The sequence below is a fragment of the Nothobranchius furzeri genome, chromosome 2 (genome assembly GCF_043380555.1).
Source record: "Nothobranchius furzeri strain GRZ-AD chromosome 2, NfurGRZ-RIMD1, whole genome shotgun sequence".
NCBI classification, from domain to species: domain Eukaryota; kingdom Metazoa; phylum Chordata; class Actinopteri; order Cyprinodontiformes; family Nothobranchiidae; genus Nothobranchius; species Nothobranchius furzeri.
This window is the reverse complement of record NC_091742.1, coordinates 5492309-5516416: the sequence shown is the minus strand read 5'-3', so window position 1 is coordinate 5516416 and position 24108 is coordinate 5492309. Positions and strand designations below refer to the sequence as shown.

Below are 24108 nucleotides of genomic sequence, written 5' to 3'. Positions count from 1 at the left end.
AGTCGTGCATCATCTATATGCAGAGCTTCAAACCTAACCTGAAAATGTAGTGACCTTGGAAATGAGCACGCAGTGGATGCAATTAGCTTTTTTAAAACACACCTTTAAAAGATTCATTATTCTGACTTTATGATGAGTAAAACACTTTTTCCACAAAAGGTAGATGTACATAAGGTTTATTTCCACAAATGATCAAAGTGACACATGAACGTGTAATTCAAATAAAAGCTGTTCCATGTTTCTGTGTGTTCGCTTTTGTGCAGATGACAAGACGTACACAATTTGAAATATGACAGGGTACAAAAACACACTCCTACAAAAAGACTGGATACCAGCCCGTTGGATTTTGCCCAAACATCTTTGCCAGGTCTGTGGGGAAGTTCTGCATTTTATTTATTAAAGGAACCAGTCCAGAACAAATCTTAGTCCCACAGTTTAATCTGTCCATCCCAGCCACAGGTGATGACCTTGGAGGTTTCGTGTGGGTGCCACAGAGCGCTGATGCACACCTTATCGTGGGCTTTGATCCGGTGGTAGAGCTTGGTGGTCTTCCAGTCCCAAATGTTTAGCTTTCCATCTGCATCCCCCGACACCACGTAGCTGGTAGAAAGGAAATAATTAGGACTTTACTAAAAATGATCTGACCCTCATATGGACCTGTCAGAATCTAGGTGATTATTTTCTCTAATCAGAGGAACGTTCCCATGGATCCCATGGGCTTTGGGCTATATATAAAGATTTTACAATAGAGGATAGAAAACATGTACAGGTGGTATTTAGACAAAAGAGCGAGATGTTGAGCGAGGGTTTCTGAATATATAGAGCACAATCAGCTAATATATCCTGTTTCCATTACTTAAACAGTGTTAGCATTCTCCATTTGCTGCCTTCCATCAGTGACACGGTAAATGTTTACCTCATGTCTGGAGAGAAATCCACTTGGCAGGCGTAGCCAGCAACCATGTGGCCCTTGAAGATTTTCTTTTTGTTCAGTCTGAAACGGTTTTGGGCTCCAAAGATGAGAATCTGGTTGTCCATAGACTGGCATGCCAGCCATTTACCTGTGAAGAGAAATTGGTTCAAATTAATGAATGAGAGGCTGAACTTGTGATCCAGAAGCCTCCTTTAGACGAATGCTCTAACGTGTTTATGTAAGGTAAACATAGACCAGAAGGTTGCCAGCAGGAATAATGTATTTAAGCTTTAGGATATGCGCAAAAAAAGTTTAAAATTGATCAATTGCACGATTCTAAAAGTCAGACAAACAGTCGCTGGGATTCTTGATGCAGGATTTTGATTCTGTTTTACTCTATTGTACCACAATGAGATACTATGAGTGTAGGATTGTATCTAGTTTTGATGCAGACATAAGAAACTCAACGGTAATTAGGATTGCAATGGCAAGAAGCATAAAAGGCAGAAACCAAAATGTGGAAATGAGATATTCGGACGGTTTATGGGGAGCACATAACAGACATGAGTTCTAGGCCCAATCCTAATACTCACACTGCGCCCTACACTCTTCAGCGAAGTGCACTTGGAGGAAGTGCGCAGTAAGGCTTCGAGTGCGGAGAACTTAAGTGTGCAAATAACTGCTGAATTGACGCAGTGAGCATTGCATCATCGACCACAACGCATGGCAGTCACTGCTTGTGCTACTTTTTAAACAACTTTCAAATAATTCTTGACAAAATTTACAATCATAGCTGTTCACATTAAATCTTAGTCTAAAACATTCAGAGCATGAATAAATATCGTCTTAAAACGGACGTCTCTCATTTGAAAACACATTTTCAGAAAAGGCACTTGAGCCTTTGTTCTGCCTTCTTGTGAAAAATCCCATGTGGCAATGAATTGTGGGTGATTCCCTTCACCCAAGTTAACATTGACGCAGACTTGGGCAAAGTGCAGATAAAAGTTGCAAAAGGGGCGTGGTCTTCTGCACTTGAGGATCGGGACACCCTACACACTTGCACCCCTGGACTGGAATACGCAAGGGCGCAAGGGTGGATGTGCGCGTATTAGAATGGGACCCTAACATAGACATGAATATGTAGACACTCCATTGAGTGCTGGGGAGCATAACAATGTCGCTGCCATATTGGGCGAGTTCTTCACTCTGCAAACCCAACTAGAGTTAACGCAGAGTGAGCAACTATGCCTGTTTGTTTTTTTTTTTTTTGGGGGGGGGGGGGGGGGGCAGCCTACTGTTGCAACCACCAGCACATCATTGAAAACAGATCACGTGGGATTACTATTGACTTTTCTAACCTTTTATATTTTAATATGCCATACCATATATGGTTTTATGAAAAGATGTCTTTTTCAGTAGGGTAAACACCTTTCTCAGTAGAAATAACTCAACTGAGGACAAATGGGGACCTATCCAAGATGGTGGCCCACTGCTATGCCAACTCCATTTGACAGTGCCAGTCCACGGGGTTTCTACTACATATATGATGTCTGTGAGTTCTTCTACTTATGAAGAATGGGCCGTGCACCAGAAATCACCAATATTTTATTTCTAAATAAGAACTTTTGTTCAATGATTAAAAATGAGATCAAGTTGCTTTTCGTACAGCAACCATTTTTTGCATGATTTATAATTTATTGGATGCATATTGTGAGCCCTTAAATTACTTTGCTTAAGAAGAACAAAAAAGTCACATGAAAACAGGAGGTGAGGGGTAGAAAAATGCATCAATAATCATTTTAAAAACTAATGACATTGAATTGCCGGGAGCCAAACAATTCCCACTGCTATAAGATAAATAACTGAAATGTGTACAAAGAGCAAAAAGTGAAAAACAAAAAGGGCGTCAAATGTTGAGCTTGAGTAGCCAATGCTCTGAAAAAGGCATGAACTCCTCATTCAGCTACTAATAAACCTGAGAGATTGAAGCAATTTAGAGAAAAATGAGAAAGGGCTTTTCATCAGCGGGTGCTTAATTAAGATCCTTTTTACACAGCGGTTCAGTTCTTGACAAGACGACAGTCTCAAGTCACTACGAGGCGATAAGAAGAAGCACTTCATTTTCAGAGAATTATGCAACTCACTGCATTTCTTAACTAAAACAAAGTGTAAATTAATCATGTGGTACAAAAATAAATAAACTGTGTGTCTGCCAGCCTTTTTAAAACAGAGAAAAGACATCACACCCCAGACGTGTCAAATGTGATCGGTACAGTAAACAACTCGAACAATTTGACCAAAACAGCGGGGATCCGTTATTCCAAGTGAAGCGGGAAGAGATGGAGGAAAGGAGGAAATGGAAGAGGGGCTGTGGCGCCAAGCCAGGTGGGCTGGGTTCCATTTAGCCGAGACAGGAAACTGATTGGTCTCCCACTGAGAACATATTCATTATTCACACGCTGAGGAAAAGCTAAACGGGATTTAAGTTAGTAGAAAAAGAGCTGAATCAGACGAAGGATGAAGACTGCCATCCTGATTGGTTTAATAACCACCTGACACCATCAGTAAGCTGATACTGCAGGAATCAGAGTTCCCACATGTCCACACTGACAAGTTTGCCTTTAAGAAACTGATTAGCATATGGATTTATGTAGCTTTTCATTTTCTTGCCATGTTATACCGAGAACGTCAAACCCATGCTCACATCTGTATGTTAATTAAGAAGAGACAATGAAAAGATACTAAAGCAGGTCTGGATCTATCCTAACAAAGTCCACCTTCCAGCTCTTTCTAGCTATAACTTGAATGTTTTTGGACATTTAAACAGCTAACAGCTAGCTGACTGGCTGTTAAAACAGTGTGCAGACTCCTCGGTTAAAGTAAAGCGCCGCAGCGTGACGGAGAAGTTATGAAGCGGATCAAACACGTTTATTCTGTAGAATCTGTTGGCTGCAGCAGTGACAGTTAAATCATCTTTTAGATGTGGAAAAAGTTCATTAAATTAAAACTACAGCTTTTTACACTAACGTGACTACATTTATAAAAACTAAAATACATCTAACTGACTTTACTTCCACACTATAATATTAAAATTACTACTAATAATCCATAAATAACACATGTTCATTATGGTCTTTACCAAAACAACCTCAAAAATCTATTCTAGTACACAGAGAAAGACTTTTTTGGTAACACTTTGCAATAAGATCCCTTTATTAATGTTACTTTGTGCATTATTAAGCATTAATAAACTACTAAATAAAGTATTAACAACTACTACAACTCCTCCTACCTCAAGTGGAGGAGTTTAAGTATCTCGGGGTCTTGTTCACGAGTGAGGGTAGGAGGGATCGGGAGATCGACAGGTGGATTGGTTAAGCGTCTGCAGTGATGCGGACGCTGGGCCGATCTGTCGTGGTGAAGAGGGAGCTGAGCCAGAAAGCCAGGCTCTCGATTTACCGGTCGATCTACGTCCCAATCCTCACCTATGGTCATGAGCTTTGGGTAATGAACGAAAGAACGAGATCGCGGATACAAGCGGCCGAAACGAGTTTCCTCCGTAGGGTGGCCGGGCTCAGCCTTAGAGATAGGGTGAGGAGCTCGGACATTCGGGAGGGACTCGGAGTAGAACCGCTGCTCCTCAGGATCGAAAGGAGCCAGTTGAGGTGGTTTGGGCATCTGGTCGGGATGCCTCCTGGACGCCTCCCCGGGGAGGTGTTTCGGGCATGTCCTGCCGGCAGGAGGCCCCCGGGTCAACCCAGGACACATTGGAGAGGTTACATCTCCAATCTGGTCCGGGAACGCCTTGGGGTCCTGCCGGAGGAGCTGGTGGAGGTGGCCGGGGAGAGGACGGTCTGGAGCTCCCTAGTTGGGATGCTGCCCCCGCGACCCGGACCCGGATAAGCGGAGGAAGATGAAGACAACGAAGTTAATAAAGGGACCCTTTGTTTATTAATGAATGATAATGCACTAAGTTACCTATTTTTGTTTAAAATACATAAAAAGGCGAATGTTCTGATGCAAAGTTTGTTTACAGAAATCTGAAGGGGAAAAAATGCTCCAAAGAGCAATTATGCCTGCAGAGACAATGAAAAGTCAACAGTTTTTGTCTTTTTTTTACATTTTCTTATTCTTTCTTACAATTAAAAGCTGAAATCTACATTTGCACTGCTGGTAATGATGACTGGATCTGTGTTTGTCTGTTCCACAATAAAAATTAAAAAAAAGAAGGAAAGAACAAAAGACAATCGGTATTTAATGCCTGTTGGTATTTATGTTAGCAATGATCAACGATAGGACTTCTCTTCAAAGTGGTCATGTGGTTTTATGATCACTACAAAGTGTGTTTCTTCCCATAATGGGACTACTCACCATTGGGAGACAGAGTCACAGCTGGCATGGAGTGCATACTGGGCTCAGCGATGTACTTAAAGTCCACAGGGATGTCCCTAAAAAGACACAAAGCACCATTAGTGCACATAAAGAAGCAGGCGGGAATGAACCCGCCTCAAAGGGAAACCTGTTTATTCACCTTTACAGCTACTCATGTCAGATCAAAACACTTGTAGCAAACATCAACTTTTTAGCTGAAATGGAAAAGATGCCTTTGATGTAGAGCTGTGACCATCTCCACCAACCAGTTATTTACGAATCTCTTTGCTCTTCCACCCTGTCGCCAGCCCTTTCATGCCCGGCTGTTCCTCTGCTTTAAAAGATTAGCCATCTGATCTGAAATGGTCTGAAGACAAACATTTTCAGCGTTTGTATTTGTCAGAATGCCTCTCTTGGTCTCAAGAGACATCATGTTGTAAAATAAAGTGTGTCCTCTGGCTTCCTCTGTTAGCATCAAGTGTGTATTAAAGAGTCTTAATCTTGAATATTTCAGATCATTTGCAGGCATTTATCAGCGGCATTTCCTGTGCTAAGTAACAGCTGGAACGCTGGATTTGTACGATATGAATGACAGTTTTAAAGAAAGACAAATGAATGCCTTTTGCACAACAAACAAATGTAGGCATTTCTAAACACCAGATCAGCGATGTCGAGCGATCCCCAGTTTTAGGGACCGTTTTTAAATAACAGATGGTTGTGATTCATGTTAAATAAAAAGCGATAGATTTTGCAAATTAATAAGAAACATGACCTGCAGTGAGGCTGAAAATTGCAGTAATCTTTAAAAATATAAAAAATACATAAGAACTTCCAAACACTGGAATACAATCATCAGCGGGGTAATTGAAAGCTCTCTTAGAAACAACTGAAACAATCCGTGTACAGTTGGCATAATTAAAAATAGCAAATATTTACATAATGTCTGATTACTGATGATGACGAGGGGTTTAAAAGTTGCGGGAAACTTGTTTAAAACAATACATTTGCAGGGGTTTCTGGTAGAAATGAATGCCTTGCAAGCCGTACTTGGGGCAAAGAAAGCCCAGAAGTGCTCGGATTAGCAAGGACAAGTCTGCTGCTGCAGAGTGGCTCAAGACGGCAGGATTTGAAGTCTTATTTCCTGATATTTGGACATCTTGCTTCTGATTAGATAACTGACTTGCAATGTGGATGTTTTATCTCCACAAATAACTCAAGTCTGGAAGAGTTTTTCTGTGTGGTGGAGTTGCTAATGCTAACGGTTAGCTTCTACTAGTCGAGATGTTCTCTGCTGTTTCCTGGACGCTAAACCAACAACAGCCTTCCCCGTCATGAGTCAAGATGGGTGAGTTTATGAATGATAAATGACAATGTGACATAGATTTGTCAGGCTTTTCAAATCCTAGAATTTCATCGTCTATTTCCTCTCGGAAGCTAATGCAGGAGATCGGTGTAGGAGACTAGTGACTGATTATAATCAGGAATAATCATTAAAATAGTTTTTTTTTTCAGAGTTTTTTTTCAAGAGGGTAAACTGAAAACCTGATGAAATGTTAAACTTACTAACTGAGGCTGAAATACTGAAACTACGTTCTTGTGAGATGTTGAGGTTTCTGCCTAAGCAGCGATTCCATACGATCTCCTTATGCAACCTATTAACACAAAGATCCATTCAAACTTAACCGCTCTGAATGATGCCTTATGGGCTCGACACACGGGAGACGACAAACGACCGCGATCAGCGAAATTTGTCGCTGTCGCCTTTATTACCTGACACACGGGAGGCGACCCGCGGCAGCGGCCAGCGGCAAAGCCGTCTACGCGTTCTGTTCCATGGCGAAATCGAAACTTCCGTTGTTTTGTTTGGCTGTGTCATGTTGGAGGGAATTAAGGTTATTTAATGCTAGAGTTATGTGAAATCTTACTTCTGATTTTACTATATAAAACACAATAATAATCAACTTCTCCTCCATGTTTGCTCGGAGGTGTGCGCCCATTGGTCAGTGAATGAAACCTCCGTTGATTGGTCCTCGTCCGAGCGACAGCGATGAAAAGTTGAAAATGTTTAAACTTTCTGGGATCGCGTCGCTGGGTCACCTGTGCACGACACGTGCACGAGCGCAAAATTTCACACGCACGTTTTTCGCGTTTCGCTTGGTAGGAGGGAGACCCGCGATTATCGCTTTGTCGCGCATGTCTCATTGAAAATGAATGGAGGAGAGGCGATGTCGCCTCCCGTGTGTCAAGCCCATTATGATCAAAAGCTAAGCTCTGCTACAGAAAATCTTTCATACACACCTGACAACAAACGTGTAATGTTGATTATATAAAGGTGTTTTCATAACACAATAGACTTCTAGATTTTCAGCCTGAAAAGATTTGCCAACCATCCTTCTACGCTGCTCCTTTCAGCCAGCATTTATTTCTGTTCTGACAACCTAAGTGTGTTCTGACTAATTCCTTTTATTGTTGTTCAAGAGGAGGTAAGGTTAGCCAGAGCAAAGGCTGGCAGAATAAAAAGGAATAAGGAAGGATTGTAATTTGCCCTCAATTCTGACCTAAAAGCTGTTCCTTCTGACATGAAAGCTGTTTGATTATTCAAAACATCTTTACAATGTCCTTTTCCAACAGCTCAAGGAACAATGTGTTTATCTGCTTGTCTTTAAAGATTTCTCATGTTTGAGCTGTATATCCCAGGATGGAACGCTTGTTTATCACCACAGGATTACACGACGGCTAAACAAGACATTGCTGGTGGTCTCTTCCACCGACGCAAACAAAACCAGCAGGACACCTACGATGACATTTATGTAAAAATAAATAAATAAATCAAACCCAGCCTGGTTACAGTTGTAAAACAATCTGCAAATTTCCATAAAATATTCAAGGACATTCTTTCCAGCAAAGGAGTTGAACAAAACTACTCAGAAAATCCTGACTTTGTTTCGATATGAGAAAGTGAATCCATTAGAGCAGGGGTGTCAAACTCAAACTCACAAGGGGCCGAAATGAAACTCTGGGACGGAGTCGAGGGCCAAACTTAATATTTTTTGAAAAAGTGACGGGAAATTTGCACGTTTTCTTTATCAACATGTATGCAATTTTGAACCTTTAAATTTGGAAACAAACTTGTTTCTGCATTAACATTGAATGTGGAAAAACCTAATTACACACGAGCAAGTCCGTTACAAATAAAATACATCAGTGGTATTCATTACTTGTGGTATAATCAGCATTTTATAAATCTATTCAGGATTTATGTTTTCTTGTTTATTCATTTTTCTTATTTTTTATTCTCCTTTTTTTCTCCTGTAATAAGTGTCATCGCTGCTGTGACGTCTAGCTTTCCCCACTGAGGAACAATAAAGGGATTTTCTATTCTATTCATCTATCTGCAGCCTTTCCACTTCCTGTTTACTGTAGGTTAAATCTTTTCTCACGGGCCAACAACAAAATAAAAATACCATTTTATCTTAAATGAAAATGCAACATCTCACCTGTTAACTTTCATGTTTTGGAGCAGAAAAAGAGCAGAAAACCAACATGTTTAAAGCTCAGTTTGCTCCACTGGTTTACTGTGATGCTCACCTGTTCCAGCCAGATACCTGCATCATGGGGTTGATCTGAGCTGAGGAGGAGACTCCTGTTGTTTTGTTCATCTTCATCATAATAATGACAACATTAGATGACAACAGGTGCTCACATAGGTTTGTGCTGATGAACAAGTCTGAGCAGCTTGACCGCGTTGTTGTGTGTCGGGGAGGAAACACAACAGCAGCCACAGAGTCGTGCTGGTTTGAGCGTGTCGCTGCTCGCTGGAGTTATATCAGCTCTGTCTGGACGTTAGTTTGAAAACTTTCTCTTTCAGTCGTGAACACATTACTGAGCGGCTAGAATCTCCGTTTCTGGGCTTCAACGTCAGAAAACAGCTGAGTGAACTCGGCGCTGAGCGAGAGGAGTGTAGTTTGTCCGAGACAGCGGAGCTGCAGACACCCAACTCAACCCAACCTCTGACTGCCTCGGCGCTGAAAAAACACAAAGGAGGGGGCGCGTCTGCTCCGTGCTGGCGCCGCAAAGCATCATGGGAGTTGTAGTCTTTGCGGTAAAATCGGCCAGCAGGCCAGTTTTAATATATTTTTGATATTTATCTCGCGGGCCACATAAAAATGCTCCGCGGGCCAGGCCTTGACTCTGACATATGTGCATTAGAAGGCCTACCAGACCAAATCAACAGAGCGCTGTGATTGGAGCGCTTGGGAGACGTTGCCATCTTAGTTTCGCTCAACATCCCACCCACCTGACTGACAGAGCGCTGTGATAGACCCACCAAACTAATAAAATGCTGCAATTGAACTGCTACGTGCAGTCTGACACATATCGTCCAAGAAGAAGCAAACTTATAGAGTGCTGCGATTGGCCAGCCACCAGACTGGCCGGGGCAGTGGCGGTTCCAATGGAACATGGCTAGATCGATCATTTTGCTTCGGCAAACTGACAGTCTAGATTCCTAGTTTAACCGTTTGTCATTTTCATGGTCTAAATCAGGCAAAGCAGTAAACACCTCCCGCTCCCAGCAGTCAGGTGAAGAGGCAGCTGGAGAGACTCAACTGGAGGAAGGCTGCAGGTCCAGATGATGTCATCCCCAGTGAAGACCAGCTTCGTGGGAAGTCCTTATTCAACTTTAGTCTGACCTAGATGGTTCCAGTGCTGTTTCCAGGCTCTAAGAAATCACATCCACCTGTCCTTAACAACTACAGACCTGCGGCCCTAACATCACACACCATGGAAGTTCTCAAGAGACTGCTATTGGCCATTCAAATGGGCAAACACATCTCAGTACCCTCAACAGTTGGCTTATCGCTGTCAGTTGAAATTGAAGACGCCGCTCCAACAAGCCTAATGTCATCTGGAAAAACATTCATGGATAAAATACCGCATTAGTGCTGCAGATAACAATCTACTCACCACTCCCAAACTCGAAGACTCTTGTCATCTGAGGTGCTGACAAACCGGCGATTCTCGTCCACAAAGGTGATCGTGTTGACGGCACCCAGATGACGATCGTATTCCTGAACCACCTCACCTGTCCGGATGTCCCACTGTCACACACAAATAGGAGACAGAAGGAAGTCAACAGCGTTATCTAGGGCAGATCAAAACAAGCAAGAACCGTGAAAATTGATTCACAAAGAAAACTAGCTTCAGAGCAGCTTCAAACTGCGAGAACTGAGGATTTATTTAACTACAGCGATTAGCAATCAAACAAACCTTGGCTTTGAACACAAATTTGTTTTGGGGGGATGACTGTATAAATTAAAATATAAAGGCAACAACACCAAATGCACTCCTCCGTCAACAAATAAACAAAAACTGGATGTAACTGGGTCCAGGTTCACTTTTATTTAAATCTCTCCCTTGGCCTTGAGGCAAACAGCCAGCTGTTCTCGAAACCCAACAGAGAGCAAAGATTTACCGCTAGCCCTGATTGTTGGGTCAGATTGTAATAAAGAACTCTGGTCATTCGGACAATTAGAGGGCAGAACTGGCTCTTGTCGCTTTTATAAAATTCTAATTTTTTAAAAGATAAAGGTTGTTCAAAAAATAAAATAAAATTTTCCATTCAGGTGGGCTCAACATTTGGTGATTGCAAAACGTTAAAGGGAAAAAAACCTGTCACATAAATCCAACATCTACCTGCTGAGAATCAGAGCTGTTCCAAACCATGTTTACCTGACTGTTTTTTTACACATTCGCTCTCTTTTGCCTCTTCTCTACCCTTGAGTTGTCTGATTAATGACCTGTCAACCACTCTTCTCGGGCAACAAACACCAGAGCTGAAGTCTGGATTTCATGCTCCTGTGGGGTACAAGCTGCCCCGTTCACATGACTGCAAAGCTTCACCTGAACGATCTTCTTATCTGACATGCCAGCCACGAAAAGATTCTGTTTGTCCTCGTCTGGGTTGAACTTGACGCAATACGGGACCTTCCTGTTTGTGAAGCGGGAAATACACTGGCCTGTGGAAGGAAGCAAATCAAAGGGAAAGGTTTTAGAATAACCTGCCACCACTTTTCAATAAGGCAAGTTGTGGCAAGGGGAGGCTACTCTCTTCTGCCCTCTGCTGGAGAAGCAATTTTGAGTTTATAAGGGTGGCAATTGTGATGCATTATTAAGTAGATTTTATACATATATATACAGAATTAATTAAAGATTTAGTTGTTATTTCATAACTTATTTTATTAGCTTTTAATGCAAACAAACATATGTTGTTAATTTATTTAATATTTATTCTTTAACTTTAAAATAATATTGTGACACTGTGACAGGGCATCTTTTGTAGGTTCTGTAGCAGCAAAATAATACCAATAAAGATTAAATCTATCAGTGTGCAACTCGCCATACAGACGTGTGCTATAACACGTTGAATGAATTTGAATATGTGCAAATAAATAATGGCATATAAGCTGCAGTGATCTGCACTGACATGTTATAATAATAATAATGTGTCGGTGTAAGCCGGTGGCAGACAGACAGCCTACCTGTCTCTGAGTCCCACAGTTTAAGGTAGCGGTCATATGCGGCGCTCAGGAACTGGGTTCCACTGTTGTTGAAGCAAATGTCTCGTACTGCTTTACTGTGACCTAACACAAGAAATACACACTTACTTCAGACAAAAATGTTACATCTTATTACATTTGTGAGTCTTCATTCAGCTTTTGTTTTCCAGTATTATTTTTTATTTGTTTTCTTATTTTCAAACCGTGTTGGGGGAAAATGTTTAAGGAGATGAAGCAAAAAGAAGAAAACAAAACAAAAGGAAACCATCTTTTCAACAGTTTTACACTTTTTCCCTCTTCTTGATCCAAGTCAGGCTCTTCCCGATCCAGCGGTGGTGATTTGAGATCCCTGTGGTCTGAGTGCAAGCAGACTCCCCTTGTTAAACCCGACTTTATCAGAGGTACGCTGTTTCCACAGCGATAACGGAGCCCAGTGAGGCCAAGCGCCAGCCTGCACACTTCCTCTATCCTGGCCTGCTGGCACACCAAAGGTAACGCCACCGCTGCAAAAAGTCATGATGATGTGTGCAGCAATGCATGAACATAACTACTTCTGAATAAACATCCTCCATTTCCCAGACTGAATTAAAACCTGAAAATAAAACCAAATGCATAGGCAGATGTCAACAGCAAACACTTACAAAATAACCAGCTCCTTATTAATTAGCTGAGCACAATGAAAAAAATAAAAAGTCTAAGGCTGCAGATAATAACATTAAGTAAAGAGAAAGCAGGCAAAGGTGTGGTTGAAAATAATTTTTTTTAATTACTATTTCTGATTTTAACAGGTCTCTCAGAGTTTTTCATGCAGACTGGACATGAAAATAGTCTCCTACATATATCTCCTGCATTAGCTTCTGATAGAGAATAGCTAATGCTAGGGTTTGAAAATACTCTCACTGTGATGTCACACTGAATTTGCATTCACAGCCTCACCCATCTTGGCCACAGGAAGGTTTATTTTTTGCAGCAAGAGGACCTGTGTCTTGGTGATAGTGACTTTGCAACATGGCTGAACGCATCCTGTTAGCCAATCAGAAGCGAGGTGTGTGCATATCGTTAATAATAATGACCGAACCCGTTTTTAGCCCACCTCTCCACCAGCAAACTTCTGCATTTAGATCAGGAGCATCATAGCTTTTTATTTATTTAAATGAGTCACAAGACATTGGTTTACACTAAAGAACACTGCAAATGTATTGAGTCAACCACACCTTTAATTAAACAGAGGGCTAAACAGCAATGAAGCCTAATTAAAATCTTTACAGCATAGTCAAAAGATTCTGTAGGGAAAAAAAGTCTAAATTCAATCAGCAGCTTCTCCTTACAACCTTCGCCTACAATTCTGTCATCCATTCACTCCTAAACCGTGGCTTCTCTCTCTCCACCTCCTCTCATGTCTTCGGCCCTCCCTCGCCCCTTGTTCCCTTTCAGCCCCATGGCTGCTGAATTATGCATGTTCTTGTGAAGGAGCTGACAAGCAGAACCACAGCTGCAAACAATCTCTATTCTGACAGCGTGCAGTCTGTGAGAAGTGCGATGGAGTGTCCCACATGCATTAGCTAAACAACCTCTCAAAGTTCACAAAGGAAAAATAATAATAAAAGAAACAAATAAATTAAAAACAGTGTCTCTGTCAGCAGACATTAATGTCGCAGTACTGCTGAACCCACACTCTGTCACTGCTGTGTATTTCCCAAAAGGCCGTGCTCATTTAGATCTTTAGCATATTTCAAGTCAGCATGTTTGCTGATGACCTATTGTTATTTGGAAAAGGCCCTTGTTAGAAGACAAAATACTTGACAGTATCCAACAGAGAATGATCAAAATGCATCACACCTCAGGAGTTTACTGCATTAAAATTCAACATTTAGAACCGCAGGATAGCAACTTTGCACACTTACCGATAAACGTACGAAGACACCTCCTTTCATTATACACCTCCCACAACTATGGAAAAAATGCACACGGAAACACAAGGCAGAAATGTGTGTGTTTGGCAATGCAACATTATCACAAATCAACTCAAAATAGACATTTAAACCGGACACTAATTAAATCTAAGTCGGGAAAATTCATCTCACAATGTCAAGAGAAAATTAGTTATCCTGTCTATGGCCAGTCTCTAACAAAAAACTGAGAAGAAATAAAGGCATGTTTCCATTGTCGAAACTTCAGGGTAAGTTCTGGAAAAGGGAAATTGAGCAAAAACTACAATGTCCAGGTCCTCTCATCTGTTGTGTCTCCATACAAATTCAGCCCTTTGCACAGACGTCAGCATATTGTGACTACTTTAGCATGGAGTGATGTCACTGATCAGCGCCAAAATGCATTTATAGCAACAATATCAACATTAAAAGTTTTATTCTGTTCAAGTATAACATTATTTAATCCATTCTAGGGCTGCAACAAACGATTATTTGGATAATCGATTAATCGGATGGGGTCTCGACACGATTAATCGATTAATCGGATTACATGGGGAAATTTTTAAAAACTGCTAGGGAAACGTTATTTCTCTCCTTCCTTCACTTTATTTAACACAACATTATTAGAAAACAGTTCAATAGCAGAAAAACAACATGCCATCACCTAAATTGTCTTATAAGGTGTATAGACAGAGACCCTAAGCTACATCTATCTGTGACCTAAAATGCTTGGTCCAAGTTAAACAGCTTAAGGGCAATTCTCATCTGTTTTGTTTGATCTCATCTGTTCACATTTATTTTAAATGTAATTAAACATAGGCTGTGAATTAATCAAAATTGATCACTATTTCCAAAACTGACTGAAAAAATAACAAATAAAACAAAAGTAAATGAAAGCCATCCTCCTTGCGATGATGCCCTGGGCAACTGCCATAAAGTCACATCAAGAAATGCTGCTGATCATTCCAATGATCCCAAATAGACTCACATTAGGCCACATGAAAGCAACTGAACCCAAAAATATATTAACCAGTATATAACTGCACTCTCACACAACACGCCTGCAGCAACAGTTAGGACTCCTCCCTCCCTTTTAAAAGCGTTTTTGCTTCTGAGGACATTGTGGTTGTAAAACCACATGCTAGTAGTCTGGCCCCGGTGTGATCAACCAGTTTCTGCGGGAATGTGACGGCGGAACCAGGGCCAGATTAACACTTTGTTGTACCCTGGGCAACAATATTCAAGGGCTCCATCATCACGACCCGAGGATCACCATAATGTGGTCACATACAGAATATTTTACTGTAATATGCAGTAAATATACTCAATACTTGAATGCCTGACAACACGTAACCCGCCCAGAGTAACCTTTGACCCACCTCGTGTGGACTGACCAATGAGGAGAGGGTCTTAACTTGAGGCCCTCTCTTCATTGGTCAGTCTGCATGAGACTGACTCTCAACTGACATTCAGTCGTAGGCAGCGAAGCGTCTCTGTGCAGCACAAAAGCCCGGGTGGACAGTTTGTTTAATATAGGGTGACCATATTTCCATTTCCAAACAAGAGGACAGGGGATCTGTGCCTATGACGTCACACTATGGCAACGCCACACAAACCATGTTGGGACCCATTTTTTGTAAGAACTAAATTAATATCAGATTCTGCCAATTAAAGGGCTCTAAAACTATTCATACGTAAATATTTTGCATATTTAATGCAAAATCTAATTTTTCTGCTTTAGTGCTGCAACAAGGTTTTATTAATAATAAATTATTATACCTTTTGTTTTACTACAGCATCGGTAAGCTTCCTGTGCACAGATTATTAAGGATGCTTGTTTCAGCTGTGAGATTAGACGATAGGATCAATGAAAAAATAAGTTGTCACACACTCCATGGAAACTTTCAGAGAATCCACAAATAGTGGCTTTCAAATGGTTTTGTTACTTTTTGCAAGTTTTTAAAAGAAGCAGATGAGACAGCATGTCTGATAATTTAGTTTTTCATCTGATAATATTAGAACATGTCAGTAATGTCTGAGGGGCTTTTATAAACACTGTATAACTAACACTCCTGGAGAGGGCATGAATTACACAGAGGCTTCTGGGGAGCCCAGTTATGGGGTGGGGGTGGGGGGGGTGGGGGGGGCATTTTGCCTTGGCCCCCAAAATGTCTTGAAACGGCCCTGGGTGTGTGACTGAGTTTTGAAGGTGATCTGAATTGTATCAGATGTATAATTATGACATGTGTATAACTTATTGTTTTTTACTGGTAAAAACGTGTCGTGGAGATAAATCTACCTACATTTGACTTTTCAACACTTTGTTTTGTTTTCTTGTTTTTATTTAACTATTTTCCTGTCCTGTCTGTCTCTCATCTTCCTGCATCTCCTCATAATTCTCCAGAAAATCTGTTGCCTGGATTCTTACCTTTTCACCTCATCAGTTACTTTTGAGCAGATCAAAGGGATCTCCTGACCGAAAAGCGCAGAGCGCGTTTTCGATGCTGCGTGAGGTGAAATCACCACAGCACAGGTGATGAGCTCCGCAGTAGCGCGCTTCAGGCACAAATAAGACAGAAAATAGAGAACATGTGCGGACATGAACGATCGTGTGCTAATTATAGTTTTTTGGTTGCGCCACTTTGAGAATAGACCGTGCGCTGGAAGCAGCTGCCTGGATCGCTGCGCGACAATGCGGAACCGGTTCGCAGCAGCGCAAGTCTGCCGGCTCTCCCTCGCGCTGATCTGCCGGTACTGGCTCTCCCTCACGCTGATCTGCGGCTCTCCCTCGCGCTGATCTGCCGGCTCTCCCTCGCGCTGATCTGCGGCTCTCCCTCGCGCTGATCTGACTTGCTCTGGTCTGCGCGCAACGGCGGGCGGGAAGGGGGGGGCGCTTCTGGAAGAGTTGTGCGACACAACGAATCGATGACGCAATTCGTTGCCAACGCTTTTAGTAATCGATTTTCATCGAATTTATCGATTCGTTGTTGCAGCCCTAATCCATTCGAAGCAAAATAGCAGCCCTGTGATGTAAAATGTGGCGTTCAATGACCAGCTCTGTATTTTACAGCTATCTGATGGACAACAAAGCTTGGTGAACTAAGTTGTGGGGGAATTCTACCGTGTTTCCGGTGCCAGTGTCTTTTCCACTATTCTGGTAAGCCAGACTAGATATGTGTTTTTATTTATTCTGGCAACGCTCCATTGATGGCTCTCAGTTGCTGTGACTGGCCCACCACAGCGCTTTATGGGGTTTGTAACCCCTATAGTGTGCTGTGATTGGCCAGCGATAATGCTGCTAGGGGCTGCAGAGGTTCCAATGGAGCATTCCTAAACCAAACTATGCAAGGCAAGAATTTGGTCTAGTTCAATAGGCTAACTTTCCAGATTAGTAATGGTAATTTTAAGCACAAAGGTGCTTATTTTCTTTTGCTTCCATTCTGCTTCACAAGCAACTCTAATTTTACTAATGCTGGCTGTGTCGGACAACACCTGCTGATGTCATTTCCTACTGAGTTACAATCAATCACGTGAGTTGACCAACAGTTCCGCTCAGCAACTCCACCAGGCTCTTCAGAGTACCCACCCCTGACCAGGTACTCAGAAAGTCCCAGACAATGGCTGTTTGGCCGGTCCGGTCAAGTGTAGACATGCACATGCCAGAAAGTTCCTGTAAATTTACCCTGAAGTTCCCATAGTAAAAATGCACCATATGCATGTTTTTCGTGGGAATCACACTGAATTGGTACTTAAAAACATTTTTGCCAATTGTTTAATATATAACAAACTGTCCTAATTATTTCTCCATTTAATTGCTATTTTGTAACCAAGCCACTAAGTTATCAGACATTTCTTTTACCTCCCGACTTGTGGAAATAAATTGAGACAACTTTGAGATTTATTCTAGATGCAATAAAATTATTTTGAAACATTAAAAGGCCATAAAAATAAATCACACGAGGAATGGAAATTCAGGACATTCTGCATTTTCATTCCTATTTGATATTTCGGAGCAGCAGTTGCAGCTCAGTGGAGCACAGAATTTAGATTCAGAGAGAACAATGTGAAGTTATGTACCTTGATCTTACAGTCCATGGAGCTGGACAGCAGCAGGTGGCCAGAGCTGGGAAATAATCGAATAGCACTGACACCCTGGAAAATATAAAGACAGGACAAACAAATGGCATAGGTCAAAAATGTTAATTACTAAGTACCACAATGCAGTTTCAGTGCATGTTTTAAATATTTTCATACTTTTTCCTTAAGTTAAAAGATCAATTTGCAAGAAAAAGTATTTGCAAATTGTCACAAAACTTTGCTGACACAAATGAGTAAATGTACAACTATTATCTTATCATCCAAGCTTCGATGTGCCTATTATCATTTTAAGCCTCTTTATATTTCCCAACTAAGTCTCCGAAGGCTCTAGCTTTACACACAAAGCAGATAAGAGCCAATTTAAAACTTCAATGATTTCTATCTCCCCGAGGCACAGACAGATCTAAGGCTTAAACAACCAAATGTTTAGCTTTATATCTGAATTAAGACACCATCTGAGTGACTAAAAATAATATTGGACATGTGGGTGTGTGACCAAAAATAACAGTCTTTTACCTTTGAAGAGTTGTAAAGGGGATAGCTCTCACTAAACACCTCATTGTCTGTCCCTGTTGTTACTTATTTTATATCCAAACGATTTAATGAGGAAACTTCAGTAATAACATCTGTGACTATGAACACAGTTGGTGTAATTCTTGTATGCAAAAGTGCACTTCCCACTGACCATGGTGTGTCCGGACCAGACGTGAATTTGTTTCTTCGGTAGGTAACATTTATCTGGAGCATCCGCAGAACGCAAGTTGATTCCCACATCTTGTGGTACGTGGAGGTACGACCTGCCCTGGTAGTCATACATGTCTTTAACTATGGACAAAATGAAGAAAGAATAAAATGTGATGATTGAAAAACTGACCTTAGGACAGATGCCTTTAAATCGGAGTTAAATCGTTGAGTGTGACACATTTTGGATAGATTTTCTTTTCAATTGCTTTAATTTCAAACTTACAAATGAAAAAGTTGACTACCTAAGGAAGAGGATTAGGGCCACTGAAAAGAGAAAAAAGAAAGAGAATTCTGATATTTTTTCTCAGAATTCTGACTTTTTTCTCAAAAACTTTTTTCTCAAAATTCTGACTTTAAAAAAAAAATCAGAATTCTGAGAAAAAAAAATCTGATTTCTGAGCTAAGCAAGTCAGAATTCCTAGAATAAAGTCAGAATTCTGAGGAAAAAAAATCAGAATTCTGAGGAAAAAGTCAGAATTCTAAGAAGAAGAAAAATCAGAATTCTGAGAATAAGTCAGATTTCTGAGAAAAAAATAAATCAGAATTCTGAGAATAAAGTCAGAATTCTGAGAAAATAAATCAGAAATCTGAGAAAATAAATCAGAATTCTGAGATAATAAATAAGAATTCTGAGAAAAACTAGCCTGAATTCTGAGGAAATAATCTGAATTCTGAGATAAACAAGTCAGAATTCTGAGAATAAAGTCAGATTTCTGAAAAAAAAATCAGAATTCTGAAAATAAATCAGAATTCTGAGAAAATAAATCAGGATTCTGAGAAAAACAAGTCAGAATTCTGAGGAAATAATCTGAATTCTGAGATAAACAAGTCAGAATTCTGAGAATAAAGTCAGATTTCTGAGAAAAAATAAATCAGAATTCTGAGAATAAATCAGAATTCTGAGAAAATAAAGTTGAATTCTGAGAAAATAAATCAGAATTCTGAGAAAATAATCTGAATTCTGAGAAAAACAAGTCAGAATTCTGAGACAAAAGTCAGAATTCTGAGGAAAAAAATCTGATTTCTGAGCTAAGCAAGTCAGAATTCCTAGAATAAAGTCAGAATTCTGAGGAAAAAAAATCAGAATTCTGAGGAAAAAGTCAGAATTCTAAGAAGAAAAAAATCAGATTTCTGAGAAAAAAATCTGATTTCTGAGATAAACAATTCAGAATTCTGAGAATAAAGTCAGATTTCTGAGAAAAAATAAATCAGAATTCTGAGAATAAAGTCAGAATTCTGAGAAAATAAATCAGAATTCTGAGTAAATACATCAGAATTCTGAGAAAAACTAGTCAGAATTCTGAGACAAAAGTCAGAATTCTGAGAAAATAAATCAGAAATCTGAGAAAATAAATCAGAATTCTGAGAAAATAAATCAGAATTCTGAGAATAAAGTCAGATTTCTGAGAAAAAATAAATCAGAATTCTGAGAATAAAGTCAGAATTCTGAGAAAATAAATCAGAATTCTGAGGGAAAAGTCAGAATTCTGAGAATAAAGTAAAAATTTTGAGGAAAAAAAATTCTGAATTCTGAGGAAAAAGTCAGAATTCTGAGAATAAAGTAAGAATTTTGAGAAAAAAAATATCTGAATTCTGAGGGAAAAGTCAGAATTCTGAGAATAAAGTAAGAATTTTGAGAAAAAAATTATCTGAATTCTGAGGAAAAAGTCAGAATTCTGAGAAGAAAAAAAATCTGAATTCTGAGAAAAAAATCAGATTCCTGAGAAAAATCATCTGATTTCTGAGATAAACAAGTCAGAATTCTGAGAATAAAGTCAGAAGTCTGAGAAAAAGAAATCACAATTCTGAGACAAAAAAATCTGAATTCTGAGGAAAAACGAGTTCGAGTTCTGAGAATAAAGTCAGAATTCTGAGAATAAAGTCAGAATTCTGAGAAAAATAAATCAGATTTCTGAGAAAAATAAATCTGAATTCTGAGATTAAAGTCTAATTTCTGAGAAGAACAAGTAAGAATTCTAAGACAAAAGTCAGAATTCTCTTTTTCTTATTATTTTCCCAGTGGCCCTAATCCTATTCCGTAACTACCTACAATTGTCAATTGAAATATAAAAAAGCCAAATTACCATGGAGAATGGTCTTCTCCTCTGAAGGAGCCTCTTCTTCATTTCTTCCTCTCTTTTGTCTTTTGGCTGTGATCTCATCAAGCTCTTTCTTCTCTTCCTGTGCAGTAAAACACAAATTATGAGAAAATTTACCAGCAATGATCAGATTTTATTTAATTAACATGGCGAGCTGAGCAAACGGAAATATGTTTCATCTTGAGTGGATGCCTGATTATGAAGCCTGAGGATGTTGCGTAGGCGAGTGTGATCACATAGCCAGGATTAAGCATCAGCCTCCACAGTGTTTGATCGACTTGACAAAATTACGTCAAAATATTACAGAATATTTACTAATGCAGCACCTGAAAAAGCACATACTGTGTTTCTGAAAGTGTATATACAATAGGTCAGCGATGAGAGCTTTTAAAAGAGAAATGTTAAAAAATAAACTCTTTAGTTGGATGATTTATTTTAGAGGTCCAGAAAACATTTATTAAATCTTAATGTGATGCTTGTAGGACCTGTTCAATACTGATCCTTGCAATATTAAAGAACATTAACTTTTAAACAAGCCAATTATGTAGAGAAGCAGCCAGAGAATGTTATACAGAAAACATTACCTCTGTTGGTTTAGCCACATCTTTCTCATCCACATATTTCGCCCACGGTCCAAGAAAGCCATCAATCTCTCCTGCATCACCACCTTTAACCTTCTTCCTTTTCTCTGACTTTTTCTGACCACTTTCAAACACAGTCATCCCTGGAGGAAAAGTGGTTTAACTTGTTGCTTGGGCATGTCATAACATATAATCTGATGAAGATGTGCATTAAAAAAGTGTCAAAAATATTTGTTTACCTTTATTTTTCTCAGCCTCATCCACTGCACCAATGTAGCTAACAGAGGATACTTGGTGTGTGTCAACGGAAGGATCTAAAGCGTAACCTTTGAGCAGAAAATAAAACAGAGTCAGTGAAATCACTGCAAACTCTTTAAAAAGCTACGAATTATCTTACCAAATGAAGAGAAGGTCCTCCTCTGCTGTTCAAACATAAAATCGCTGACGTGAGCAGGTTCTGCATAGCCAGATAACATGTTTCTGGGAGCTGCCATCTGCTGCGTCCTATGAGGGTTCTGCGGTCCCAACTAAGAGGAAGCAGGATAAAACAATCATTCGCTGTGAGGAGGATAAACTTATTTATGCACTTAAGCACTGATTGATGCATTGCTACCCAACAAGGTTTAAATTGTGACCAGCATTCAGATTTAAATATTTAAGTACAGATTTAAGAATACAAGAATTACAGGATGGACTAAAGCTTGTTTGAAGTGGTGTAGTGGGAGTAACTGGGACAAACAAAATCAATGCATCTGTGCCTTACAATAGTTAAAGGATAGCTGAAAAAAATCAATGTCCAGATGGAAAGGAAAATTTCAAAAAGAAGAAACGTATAACTACAAAATCCCAAATACGAGTGAATTTGACAATCATCAAAATGAATACAAAATGGACAAAGTAGTCTTTAAGCACCTTGCGATGATAACTCTTTATTACAAAGCTCAGTTTCAGAAGGTTAAAAAGGGTTATTGCAAAAATGCTAAGATAATAAACACGAACTATTGAACTACGCACAAAATTACATGATCAGTTTCTCTAACTTACCTCTGGAGCAAACATGGTTTCATATGTTGGGTTGTAAGTAACTTCTTTGAGAAAAGGATCCAAGTGAATACCAGTCTCCACAGACTCCTAACATGAAAATAGAAATATGTGCTCAGGTAAAGGGATATTCCAAACCTATGAATTAACTATAATGCGAATAACTTGTGCCATACATCAGCCTAAATAGGCCAATTTAAATACACAAAGAAAACACCAGCGTGAAACTGTTACATGTAGGTTCAGACCGATATCTAATTCTATGGCTAAAATTAAGTGTATACTAGAAACAAAGTTCATAACTAGCTCAACTTCTACGTAGAGCTAACGTCATTTAGCTTACTTCTCTTAGCTTACCTTCACGGCGACCTCCGGGGCTGAATTCAGAACAGCTAGAGATGTTTTGTAACCAGGCTGCAAAGGTTTAAGGTGTGTCGTAGCGTCCGGTTCCACCGGGGCAACTTTCTCGGTACCAGGCTTTGATTCAGACTCATTTTCTGAGTCGGAATCGCTACCGTACGAAGCGAGGGAAGCTATAGCGGCAGACATGTTGAATGTTGTGAAGTCGCCGGAAGCAGGAGGGCGGGACTTCCGCTAAAGAAAAAGAAAGACATATTATATTATATTATATTATATTATATTATATTATATTATATTATATTATATTATATTATATTATATTATATTATATTATATTATATTATATTATATAAAATGAATAAGTCCTGAATCTTCAGTAAACAATGCACACCCTCCGAAAACCCATAAGATGCTCAGTAAACTGCTTTGAAAGTACAAGAAAAACTTCTCATTAAAGGTACTGCAGGAATAACTTAAGACACTTTGTATCCAGCATATACAACTTCCCAAAATATGCATTTATGTTTTTTTTTTACATATTTTGCTTTGTAAGAGCGACAAATCAGGGTTAAAAATACCTTGTGATTGACTAACTGAACTCAACTAAAACTATAAACTGTCACGAAAAAGCTATTTTTTTCTACTGTTCAATATTTTATTCTGAAGGAACGTGTTTTATTACTGTAATTTAGGTGAATAAATTCTAAATTTTCATTATAATCCATTGGACAACACATTATGACGGTTTGGATTTCTGTCCAATGCTGCGGGTGCACGCGCTGTCCGCGAGCCTCCCACGAGCACACTATGGCAAGCCAAAACCGTCACAATACGCCACTTTCCCAACCCGTCTAGTTAAGAAATGGCGAAAAAAACGCCGTTTGACGTGCCAAGACGTCGTAAAATACGGCGAAAACTCTGCCAGAACGCCGTAATTTACGCCGTTCTGAACGGTCCCGGACATTGAACGCCGCTTTTTTCGCCGTCCTGTGACATAAAACGCCGCTTTTAACGCCACTTTGTGACAGTTTTAACGCGTTTAAAATTCAACTTTACTCTCATTTATGCAGAGCCCTCCCCATGGGTTTCTCATCCACTTAATTTAAACTCCAGTGACCCAATGAAAGACGAGGAGGTTGAGGCAGCACTAATTCATCCCAGATTCGCCGGGCTGTCGGGCTGTGCGGATTGCTGTTTTCTAATACAACTCGGCTCTGTTTCAACTAATTTCACTGTATTGAAAAAGCCTTGAAATGTAGTAATATTATCAACAATGTGTCAACATTATTATTTTTTCTGTCCACCTGTAAAAGGCAGAAACGCTGTTTCAGTCAGACCTGATGATTACTTAAAAGTGTGGCTGCCGTATCAGTCTGTCCTCGTGGCTCGTGAGTCCAGCTGAAACATCAGTGCTCT

General features: G+C 39.9%; 1 protein-coding gene across 1 annotated transcript; it reads right to left on the bottom strand.

Moving 5' to 3' along the window:
• Positions 1-160: 160 nt before the first annotated feature.
• Positions 161-22915, bottom strand: cdc40 (cell division cycle 40 homolog (S. cerevisiae)). Its single transcript, XM_015947363.3, has 15 exons — positions 22690-22915; positions 22336-22422; positions 21689-21818; positions 21531-21617; positions 21295-21434; positions 20696-20792; positions 18553-18692; positions 17847-17921; positions 13746-13791; positions 11824-11925; positions 11186-11301; positions 10250-10383; positions 5285-5361; positions 917-1061; positions 161-600 (listed from the first exon to the last, which is right to left on the bottom strand). Exons 1-15 carry the CDS (start codon positions 22879-22881, stop codon positions 423-425), a joined length of 1746 nt encoding a protein of 581 aa, XP_015802849.1. The 5' UTR covers positions 22882-22915; the 3' UTR covers positions 161-422.
• Positions 22916-24108: the final 1193 nt, after the last annotated feature.